General features: G+C 48.2%; 1 protein-coding gene across 1 annotated transcript in view; it reads left to right on the top strand.

The window, feature by feature from the left end:
- Window positions 1-8,467: 8,467 nt before the first annotated feature.
- Window positions 8,468-12,449, top strand: part of PPT2 (palmitoyl-protein thioesterase 2) — a 104,889-nt gene continuing 100,907 nt past the window's right edge. Inside the window, exon 1 of the mRNA XM_069237186.1 lies at window positions 8,468-8,642. Coding sequence (XP_069093287.1) covers window positions 8,506-8,642 — 137 coding nt within the window. The 5' untranslated portion in view covers window positions 8,468-8,505. The remainder of the gene's footprint in view (window positions 8,643-12,449) is intronic.

Here is a 12,449-nt window from a genome sequence, read left to right on the forward strand (position 1 = left end):
CCTCCCACAGCATCAGGGAATCAGTATATCCTAGTAGTAGTGGATCATGCTACTAGGTACCCTGAAGCAATTCCCCTTAGGTCCACTACTGCGCCAGCAGTAGCCAAGGCACTCTTTGGTATTTTTACCAGAGTGGGATTTCCTAAGGAGGTGGTTTCAGACAGAAGTACCAACATCATGTCAGCTTACCTGAAACATATGTGGAATGAGTGTGGGGTGACTTATAAATTCACCACACCATACCATCCACAAACCAATGGCCTTGTTGAGAGATTCAACAAGACATTGAAGGGCATGATCATGGGGCTCCCTGAAAAACTCAAAAGGAGATGGGATGTCCTCTTGCCACACCTGCTTTTAGCCTACAGAGAGGTGCCTCAGAAGGGAGTAGGGTTTCCCCCTTTGAACTTCTGTTTGGCCATCCTGTTAGGGGACCACTGGCTCTTGTAAAAGAAGGCTGGGAGAGACATCTCCATGAGCCTAAACAAGATGGATGTGGTGGACTATGTACTAGGCCTACGTTCAAGGATGGCAGAGTACATGGAAAAGGCAAGCAAAAACCTTGAGGCCAACCAACAACTCCAGAAGATATGGTATGACCAAAACGCTGCTATGGTTGAGTTTCAGCCAGGGCCGAAAGTCTGGGTTCTGGAGCCTGTGGCACCAAGGGCATTTCAGGACAAATGGAGTGGCCCTTACCCAGTGCTAGAAAAGAAGAGTCAGGTCACCTACCTGGTGGACCTAGGCACTAGCAGGACCCCGAAGAGGGTGATCCATGTTGATCGCCTCAAACTCTTCCATGATAGGGCAGATGTAAACATGTTGATGGTTACAGATGAGGACCAAGAAGCAGAGAGTGAACCTCTCCCTTATCTCCTCTCCACTGACCCTAAGGATGGCACAGTAGATGGAGTGATCTATTCAGACACCCTCTCTGGCCAACAGCAGGCTGACTGCAGGCAAGTCCTCCAGCAGTTTGCTGAATTATTTTCTTTAACCCCTGGTCAGACACACCTGTGTACCCATGATGTGGACACAGGAGACAGCATGCCTGTCAAAAACAAAATATTTAGACAGTCTGATCAAGTTAAGGAAAGCATCAAAGTGGAAGTCCAGAAGATGCTGGAGCTGGGAGTGATTGAGCACTCTGGCAGTCCCTCGGCTAGCCCAGTGGTCTTGGTCCCCAAACCTCACACAAAAGATGGCAAGAGAGAGATGCATTTTTTTCTGGACTACAGAGGGCTTAACTCTGACACCAAGAAAGATGCTCACCCCATTCCAAGAGCAGAGGAACTAATAGACAAATTGGGTGCTTCCAAATACTTAAGTACCTTTGACTTAACAGCAGGGTACTGGCAAATAAGAATGGCACCAGGAGCAAAAGAGAAAACAGCATTCGCTATACCTGATGGGCACTACCAGTTTACTGTGATGCCCTTTGGCTTAAAGAATGCCCCTGCCACCTTCCAAAGGTTGGTGAATCAAGTCCTTGCTGGCTTGGAGTCGTTTAGTGCAGCTTATCTTGATGATATTGTTGTCTTTAGCTCCAACTGTCAGGATCACCTGGTCCACCTGAAGAAGGTTTTGCAGGCCCTGCAAGCAGCAGGCCTCTCTATCAAGACATCTAAATGTCAGATAGGACAGGGTACTGTGGTTTACTTGGGTCACCTTGTAGGTGGAGGCCAAGTTCAGCCACTCCAACCCAAGATCCAGACTATTCTGGACTGGGTAGCTCCAAAAACCCAGACCCAAGTCAGGGCATTCCTTGGCTTGACTGGGTACTATTGGAGGTTTGTGAAGGGTTATGGATCAATAGTGACACCCCTCACAGAACTTACTTCCAAGAAAATGCCCAAGAATGTGAACTGGACCGTGGACTGTCAAAAGGCCTTTGACACCCTGAAGCAAGCATTGCGTACAGCACCAGTTTTGAAAGCTCCAGATTACTCTAAGAAGTTCATTGTGCAGACAGATGCCTCTGAACATGGGATAGGAGCAGTCCTGTAGCCACCCTCCGGGACAGTAGCGATTGGCTACTGCCCTCCCAGACCTAAACACACCCCTAAATTTAGTATTTAGGGGCACCCAAGAACCCAGGAAATGAGATTCCTGCAACCTGAACTAAAGAAGAAGGACTGCAGACCTACAAGCCTGCAGAGACGACGGACGACGACAACTGCTTTGGCCCCAGCCCTACCGGCCTGTCTCCTGAGTCGAAAACCTGCAACCAGCGATGCATCCAACTGGGACCAGCAACCTCTGAAGCCTCAGAGGACTGCCCTGACCCCCAGGACCAACAACCTCCCATGAGCAGCGGCTCTGCTCAACAACCTGCAACAAACTTGCAACTTTTCTTCAACTTTAAAGACCTCACTCTTCCCGCCGGAAGCATGAGACTTCACACTCTGCACCCAATGCTCCCGGCACGAGATCCAGAGAACAAACACCACAGGGAGGACTCCCCGGTGAGTGTGACCCCGTGAGTAGCCCGAGACGACCCCCCTTGGACCCCCACAGCGACGCCTGCAGAGAGAATCCAGAGGCTCCCCCTGACCGCAACTGCCTGTAACAAGGGACCTGACGCCTGGACCAAGCACTGCACCTGCAGCCCCCAGGACCCAAAGGAACTGAACCTCAGTGCAGGAGTGTTCCCAGGCGACCCTCTGCCTAGCCCAGGTGGTGGCTGGCCCGAGAAGCCCCCCCTGTGCCTGCCTGCACCGCTAGAGTGACCCCCGGGTCCCTCCATTGAAACCTAATCAAAACCCGACGCCTGCTTTGCACACTGCATCCGGCCGCCCCGGGACGTTGAGGGTGTGTTTTGTATGCCTACTTGTGTCCCCCCCAGTGCTCTACAAAACCCCCCTGGTCTGCCCCCCAAGGACGCGGGTACGTACCTGCTTGCAGACTGGAATCGGAGCACCCCTGTTCTCCATAGGCGCCTCTGTGTTTTGGGCACCTCTTTGGCCTCTGTACCTGACCAGCTCTGAGCTGCTGGTGTGGTAACTTTGGGGTTGCCTTGAACTCCCAACAGTGGGCTGCCTATGCCCAGGAACTGAGACTTGTAAGTGTCTTACTTACCTCCAAATCTAACCAATACTTACTTCCCCCAGGAACTGTTGATTTTGCACTGTCTACTTTTAAAATAGCTTATTGCCATTTTAACAAAAACTGTATATGTTATTGCTCTATTTCAAAGTTCCTAACTTACGTGTGTGGAGCACCTTGCATTTTGCGTATTTACTTCAAATCTTGAACTTGTGGTTCTAAAAATAAATTAAGAAAATCATTTTTTCAATATAAAAACCTATTGGCCTGGAGTAAATCTTTGAGTGTGTGTTCCTCATTTATTGCTTGTGTGTGTACAACAAATGCTTAACACTACCCTCTGATATGCCTACTGCTCGACCACACTACCAAAAAATAGAGCATTAGAATATCTAATTTTGCCACTATCTTACCTCTAAGGGGAACCCTTGGACTCTGTGCACACTGTTTCTTACTTTGACATAGTATATACAGAGCCAACTTCCTACACCCACTCCCCATAGGAAGTGGTCATCTAGGGTGTATAGTGACCCTCTGGGGAAGTAGCCCATTGGCTACTACCCTTCACTACCCTTCATGCCCCCTAAATTGAGTATTTTGGGGACCCCCTGATACCAGATCATCAGATCTTCGCTGGACCCAAAATTAAGGGGACAAGATGAATGCTGGACCTGAGAACAGAGGAGCCCAACTGACTTGGCGCCAACCCTGCTGGCCTGCCTGCTGCACCTGACCCTCGAGGAGCACCTGAAGCCAGAAGACACCCCTGCACTTACATCCTACAGCCCGAGGAGGAGTGGACTGATGGTGTCCCCATGTGCCTGAGGACCTCAAGGGTTGAGCCCCCCATGGGCTCCCCTGGACTGTCTTCCTGTCCACCCTTGCAGCGACTTTGTAACCGGACTGATCCTCATAGACTTGAATGGGACACCCAATGCCGTAACACACCTCTGCACCCGGATGCACCGGGACCTTGGACCTTGACCCAAAACCCCCTTAAGCCCAGGAGATCGGTCCAGTAAGGCGTTGTACTCTACTTGGATTACCATATTTGTTTTCCTCCATAGGATTGCATTGCAGCTTCCTGAAAATGCACTGTCTACTTTTAAGAATTATAAAAATTCATAACTCGAAATGTACTTACCTGACTCCGGTGATCTTGGTATCAAGGTTTACATAAAATTATGTGTTATTTTTATGAACTGGTGTCGGATTTCTGTATTGAGTGTGTGTCTCAGTTGCTGCATGAGTGTGTGTCTTACATACTTAGCACTACCGTTTGATATACCTAACTCCTCCACTACCCTCCCCAAAAAGAGAGCATTTGGGATGTAATTTGTGCCTCTGTGATACCTCTGGGGATTGCTTGGACTCTTTGCACAGTGTACCTCATTTTGGTCCACCATATAAAGAGTCAGCTTTGTACAGTCATTCTCTTTCTCACTCTTCTGACCCTGTGTACCCTTCTGTCCCTTCTCTAGTGATGGCAGAGTGAACAATATTTGTAGACACCAGACTGTGTGCAGACAGGTTCCTCCCTTCTGAGGTTATAATGAACTTCTGCAAACAAAGTTCTGTTCTGTAAATGTATAAATACACACCTACATCTCATAGTGTGAGGGGAAGTGTAACCAGAGCAGAAGGATCCAGCCCTCCACCTTCATCGAGTGGGGCAGAACACCCAGAAACCACCAAGTCCAAGCTATGTGAAAAAAGGCTGCTTTAGTGAGACAGGTGCATAAAATCAGATAACAAACACTTAGCACTTTGTCATTACAGACTAAACAGCCCTGGTCTCACCAAACTCTTCAATAACCTACAACCCTCATGTTCTCCCTCGCCTGAAAAGTCCTTAAACACCCCTCTTTATAAAGACACACTCTAATAACTCCAAGGTTCCATCCACCTGAAAGATCTCCATATAGTATGCAACTAGTATCCTACTCTTGACTTTCCGATCGCCCACTCATGCCACTCAGTGTGATGCTCCATGTAAGCAAATTTGGTTTTGAGTCCTGCAAATTCCTCTCAGAACCTGCCTACCCATACCTGTTGCACCTGCCCACGGTATACAATACCTCCATAAAAGCTACACTGCTCACAACTGCCTCACCAACATAGCCCAAAATAATTCCAAGTAGGAAAAACACCCAGGAAACCGCCTCTCTAAGGGGAAGTGGGGAGGGAAAAACTTGCTGCCACAAGACAGACATGCCTCCCATCTATGTGAAAAAAGAAGCAGTCAGTATTAACTACCCACCCCTTTGAAGCCCAGGCTCTGCACATCCCTACCAACTGACCAATGATGCCCTGTCCTGACCACATCACCCACCCGAAACACCTTTGGGATAGCACTCCCATGTAGCCCCTGCCTGCCCCCCAAGCGCTCATCAGGCGGCACAGAGCATCCAGAAACCACAGAGTGAAAATTATGAGAAAAAGATTGCTTTAATGAGACAGGTGCATACAATTAGGTAACTGGCCCTTGCCAGTACAAACTAACCACAGCCTCAATAAACATGTCAATAACCTACACCTCTCCCTTTCCCCAAAAAGTCCTTAAACATTCCCCTCTACAAAGACACACACTCATGACTACAAGCTTCAATTAATCCAAAACACCCCAACATATAGTCCAGTTGATATCCTACTCTTGACTTTCCATCTCCTTGACCTCTTGCCTTGCTCCACATACGCAATCTTGGTTCGAGTCCTGCAAATTCCTCTTGGAAAATGCCACCAGAAAAACCCTTCTATGTCACTATCCCCCCGCCCCTCCCAAACTACAAATTCACTCCCACCAATGCGCCCAGCACACTTCTCAACTGAAGCAAGTACAACTCCATGCCAGTAACAGACAAACGAACCCCATTGTCTCAAAAAACTTCGATCTCAAACTTAATATCTGGTATCTCAACCCTAAAAATACCTTCCTCTTTGCAAAACGTGTGCATTTCCCTATTGACCTTCCAAAGCACGCTATCAATTGCCCCTGGTTTCCTCGTGTCATGCCACTCTCTTCTGGCTAGAAACTTGTCCACAAGATGAAAGTACCCATCCACGCCCTCTTTACTCCAGTAAATATCCTTTAATGCACTTTAGCAGTGCCAAGCCTTTCATTTTCACCACACCATTCTCCCCTAGGTGTATCAACAGCGCATTTGGACAATAACAGCTACTTGACAGAGCATTCAACTTTTGCAATAACCAGGGCCACTGGAATTATGTGGCTGAAGAGAACCAAACTATGTGGCAGGGTTGAATAAATTATGCTGCAAGAAAACCAAATTATGCGGCATAATGTGGCCTATTTTGTAATAGTATTACTTCATTATTTCATAATTTTTTAAAACTTGGTAACACTGTTAAATTCTGCATATTTTGCTGCAGATGATGGATTATGTGGCAAATGTAGCAAATCTATACTTGTGCGGAAAACTCAGCATCTGCATAATTGAATAATTCCAGTGGCCTTGGCAATAACTCATGCCAATGCATGCCCCCTTTTCCCAACCCATTTAACTTGGAAACTACAGTTATCGTAGCCAAGCTGCTGTCCAGATTTCCTTCTCTCCCTCTGATATGCCGCCCACTTTATGAAGGAGTGGCAGTAAATACAAATCTCAATATGGTCTCACCTGGGACCCACAACCTATAATAACAAACAGCAACAGACGAACATTTAAAACAGGTACTTCTTTAATCCAAGGATCACATGGGTCGTACATAGCACACATAGTAATCAGATTTCCACTTCCCTAACCTGTGATATCATCCCATGTACCACCCCTCATGTCTGCTGCAGTTGCCATCAGTATGTGAAAAGAATGTGTACTGAATTCCACAGGAAGAAATTAGAATGCCAAAAAGGAAGGGAAATCAGAGAAAAAAGACACAGGGGTAAGTGGTGATGACAGAGTGGATGAGGGTGAGACGGAAAGAGGAACAGAGAACAAGAATAAGGAGGTAAAAGACAAAAATGGCTATACATCAGCATTACAAAACTTTTCGGGCGCATTTAGTGGCGTCTACCAAGGAGTGCATATGGAAAGGTGAATATATTTATGCAATGTTTTAAATGGAAATATAGAAGTGCAGGTAATTACTATTTAGAGTACCTGTTTGCTCCTGGGAAGTGTTGGTACGTTCTAATTAAACGTATTGCTGCAGTGCTGAGAAGTGCTGTGCTCTCCCTTTCAAATTAAAAATGTGTAGGTGTTCAGTACCGGACAATACCTATGCATTTAAAGCACTGTTTTTAAGTCTTCAAATTATTGCACCCAGAGGTCAGAGCAAAAGAAGGTTATAAGGAAGATGAATACGAGCTTTCTAGCTAGGGCAGTCCATCCCTCAACGAAGTCCCCTTTCTGAGGCAGGCTCGCTCAACAACTTCTACTGCTAGGGAATCTGATAAAGATAGGGATTACAATTACATTAGGGGCAATTAATAGTTTATTCATGAATGAATGTTAGTTATAAAGCACACGGTTATTCTCAGAATGTGATGGCTGACGCGAATCTCAAGGGGAGGAGCGCGGGAGAAAAGAACTGGGATGGTGGGGGGCTGGGAGGGAATACAAAATTAACCTACCTCTTTCCGTCGCCACTGCTGCCACCTGCTGCCTCGATCCTCTTACCATCACAGGCTCTCCTGCAATTCTGGCGCTGCTTACATGCTATACCGAGCAACAGTCACTGCCGCTCAGACACAAGCCTGGGGGTCTGTGCAATTTCTCCAGCCGGGCTGTGTATGCAGCCGGGTTGGAGAAACTTAAGTGTGCATGTGTGTTTGGATGGCCTCAGACTGCCAGCCAAAGACATGTGTACCTCATGCACTCTCCCCTCTTCCCCCCTCCCACAGCGCGGCCCTGCCCCTTCCTGCTCTGCTGTGCCAGAAGCAGAAAAATAAAACTATAGCACACCATAGCGAAGGAGCCGCCCCTGCATGGCACTACCCATATATAATGGGTACAACATACAAGAGTGTCAGAGAGCGGAGCATTCATTCTGCCAGAAAGCTTAGCACAAAAGTGACTGAATGAATGCGAGGTTCTTATTTAGCGCACAGCTGTTCCCGGGAGTGTCACGGCGCCCATTACTTATGTGTCACGGTAACACCTATTAGACACAGTTTTCACAAGAGGCAGAGGTGTAAAGGTGAGTACTGGTGTGACATCAAGGGGGGGGGCACTAGAAGGGGGGCTACATTGGATTTTCCCCGGGGCGCTATCTGAGCGAGGGCAGGCAGTGGGTCCGCTGCACCGGTAAAGCTGGAGACCAGGCATGCACGGTGCCCGGAGCGGAGCGCACGTGGCTCTGTGTCCATAGACTCCGCTGCCACCGGGGCCTGCGGCGTGCCCGGTTGCTACGGACGCCTTGCCGGTTGCCAGGGCCTGACCGGACGTGACGTCAGGGGGTGGGCACCATCTTGCCGGCAGCCGCTCGGCCGGTTGGTTCTAAATGGGAAGTAAACAAGAGGGAGGAGAGCAAACAGCGGGAGGTGGTGGAAGGGAGAGCGGCGGCAGGAGCGCTCCTAGCCGGCGAGAGGAGGGAGGAGAGAAGGGACGGGTGAGAGCTCCGGGCCGGCACGAGGGCAGGTGAGCACTGAGAGGGGCGCGGGAGCGAGGACAAAATAGGGCAGGAGGAGGCGAGGGCACGGGAGGGGGTTGGGAGCACCGGGACAAAACAAGTATAGGGGTTAACAGAGGGGGGGGGGGGGGGGACCGGGGCAGGCCAAGAGCACAGGGGCAGTGAAAAGTACACGGGCGAAGAGAGGGCAGAAAAGGGGCTTGATGAGGGGCACGGTTTGGGGGCGCTAGAGAGAGCACAGAAGGCGAGCCTGTGAGAGCACGGAAGGCGCAAACCACATCGGAAAATTCGCTCAGTTTGGCGTAAGTGACTTTCACGGAGAGTAGATCTCGGTGGTCGATTTCTGTGGCCACCGGCAGCCCACACTGCCTGGTATGTGTCTTTGCGCCCCCCCCGCCCCCCTCCTCCCCGTACACACAGCCGTGCCATTCCTACAGAGGGCAGGCTCTCTGTCCTGGTGTGTGGTAAACTCTTCCCTTGACCTTACCCAGCCCTATCATCTTCATAGAGGGCTGACCCCGCTGCCTGGATCAGTGTGTCCCTTCTCGTGGCCTCATGTGCCCAGTCGTTTCATCTCTACAGAGGGCAGTCTCCGCCGCCAGGGTCTGTGGGTTCCTTCTCGTGGCCTCATGTACACAGCCCCATCATCCATATAGAGGGCAGACTCCACTGCATGGGTCTGTGTTTACCCCTTCTCGTGTCATCATGTGCACAGCCCTATCATCTCTACAGAGGGCACACTCCGCTGCCTGGATCAGTGTGTCCCTTCTCGTGGCCTCATGTGCACAGTCGTATCATCTCTACAGAGATCTGTCTCCGCCGTATAGATCTGTGTTTTCCCCTTCTCGTGGCCTCATGTACACCCCCCTATCATATCTATAGAGGGCAGACTCCGCTGCCTGGGTCGGTGTTTCCCCTTTCTCGTGGCCTCATGTACGCAGCCCTATCATCTCTACAGAGGGCAGTCTCCGCTGCATAGATCTGTGTTTACCCCTTCTCGTGGCCTCATGTGCCAATCCCTATCATCTCTACAGAGGGCAGACTCCACTGCCTGGATTAGTGCGTCCCTTCTCGTGGCCTCGTACACTGCCCTATCATCTCTACAGAGGGCTGTCTCCGCTGCCAGGGTCTGTGGGTTCCTTCTCGTGGCCTCATGTGCACTGCCCTATCATCTTTACAGAGAGCTGTCTCCGCTGCCAGGGTCTGGGGGTTCCTTCTCGTGGCCTCATGTGCACAGCCTTATGGGCTCTACAGAGAGCTGTTTACTTCTTCTCGTGGCCTCGAGTAAACAGCCTTGTTCTATCTACAGAGGGCTGACTTCACTACCTGGGTCTTTCCTCGTGACCTCATGTAGCCAGCCTGTTCCTCTCTACAGAGAGCAGAATCCGCTTCCGTGGCTCCTTCGCGTGGTCTTATGTGCACAGCCATATCATATCTACAGGGGGCAGTTTTTCTACATTCCCTAATATGTGTATATGCATTCCTCCTGTACACAATCCTTTTTCTCTACAGAAAGACTGTTTAGGTTGCTTTGTAAATGTTTTCCCTGCAGTCCATTTATTAAACTCTCTGGTCTCTGCACAGTGTATCTCCTTGCTGGTATATGTCCCTCTTATCCCACCTTTTTTAGGTCACAGCCTACCACGCAGCACAGCTGTCTGGTTTGTTAAAGACTTCTTGGGGACTTTCAGAAAGGTGACCTGTGAATGCATTCCGCTCATTGATTTCCATAGGCTTTGTGATTTGTAACCCACACTTGCTGGATTTATTTGCTTTGGGCTCTCCGGGATGAGTTTCTCCTTCCCTTGCCCAAATCATGTCTTCTGTATACTTCCACAAACTTGCTTTATGTTAAGAGGCATTTAAATCTTTTTCTTGTTTTGTTATATATTTTCTGTGCATTCAAAGACTGAGGTCAAATGTCAATCAAGTGCTGTCTTCTAAGGGTGTTTGTTTATGTGAGTGTCTTGTTGGACGGGAGTAGGAAAGAAGTTTTTTTCTGGCACATGACAATATTTAAATGAACTATGTAAGTATATCAGAGTTATGAACGTACAAATGAAGAACAGTTTTTGTTATTTCTGAAGTGTGTTGGAAACAAATATTTTAATATGATCAAAACAAATCATTAAACTAGGTGATGCAATTTCCACACATCTTAGTCGGTACACTGTATAGTTCTATTAAGAAAACTGTATGAGTGTGCAAATGTAATGGTCATTTCAATTGAAAATGTGTTGTCTGTAATAGCAGTGTGCTACCACACCACGAATACTCCACACTACACCACTTCACTGTACTCTGAACCACTCCACTTTACACCATGCCACTGAACCACTACACTCTGTGCCACTCAACTCTATACCACTTCATGCTATGACTCTCTACGCTACCCTGTACCACTCTACTCCATGCCAGTGAACTTTTTGTCACTGTACTCTACCCCCCTGCACTCTTCGCCACGCCAGGCCACACCAATCTACTCCACACAAGTCCGCTGTACTGTATACCACTATGTAACACTGCACTTTATGCTAATACACTTTATGGAAATTCACTTTACTCTGTAACACTCAACTCTATGCCTTTGCACTCTATGCCGATCAGCTCTATTCTGCACCACTGCCCTTTGCATCCCTCAACTCTACGCCACTGGACTCTGCACCACTGGACTCTGCCCATTGCACTCTACTATGCTTCGCTCCTAATCTGTGCCACTACATTCTACTAAGCTATATTGTATGCCACTGAATTAAATGCCAATGCACTCTACATTACTATATCCTGCAATGCTCTACACAAGTCCACTCTACGCCACTCCAGGGTATGTCACTATATGCGACTCCACACTATGGCACTCCAATACATGACAATCTCTGCCACTCCACCCTACTCCACTCTTTGCCACTCTCCTCTTAGCCATGCTGAACAGCAGCCACGCTGGTGAACAATATGGCTGAAGCACATTGGCAAAGCCAATAGCTCCTGCATAGGCGAGTTCTGCTAGTGCTATATGCCCTTGAAACTAACTGTCTCCTGCTGTTCTATGGTATCTGCAGATTGCAAGTGCCCTGCCAGCATGTGGTTTTGCTCATCCCTTGCCCTGTAGATGCTTGTATCTTCCTGAACTAGTTGTCTCCCTGTTATTGAGCTCTGAACTTTTGTTTGCTGGTTGTGGGTGTTCATGAGTGAGAGGACTTTATGATGTCAGTTTTCCCATTTGCTGCAGAGTCATCTTGTCTGCCTTAGAAAAGGGCTTGTATGAAGAAGCCTAAAGTCCCAAGAAAGTTGACTCAACTTCTGAGTATGCTTCTTTACATTATTCTGCCTGTTCATTAGGGTTTTACCACCGCCAGTCCAATCTAGGTGTAAAATTCACCATTAGGGCTGACTCGGATGCCCTGTCCTTCTGTTTCCGGAAGGTAGCACCCTCCTGGATGACCTCCAAGATGTCGGGTGCTCATGATCCCTTATGAGGACCTCATATTACCAGAGGTCGAAACGCCGTTGACAAGAGACCTATATAGATTCCTATATATTGCATTAAGTAATTTTTAGGAGTACTGTATCTTTTTCATTTGCTATGCACGTTCTTTCTTGCTCCCTTATCACCTACCACTGCACCCCTCTTCACTAGAGTGTGAGCGCTGGATCTTCGTTAAAACACTAAAAGTATGCAATGAAATAAAAAAAAATTCACTACGGTATTTATCGCCTGCCTGCTTATTCTTTACGTTGGACAGTTGTTATTGTTCTGTCTTCAATTATTGAAGAATGTGTTGTTTTTTCTACTGGTACTGATGTCCAAGGGAACC

The sequence above is a fragment of the Pleurodeles waltl genome, chromosome 6, assembly GCF_031143425.1.
Source record: "Pleurodeles waltl isolate 20211129_DDA chromosome 6, aPleWal1.hap1.20221129, whole genome shotgun sequence".
NCBI classification, from domain to species: Eukaryota; Metazoa; Chordata; class Amphibia; order Caudata; family Salamandridae; genus Pleurodeles; species Pleurodeles waltl.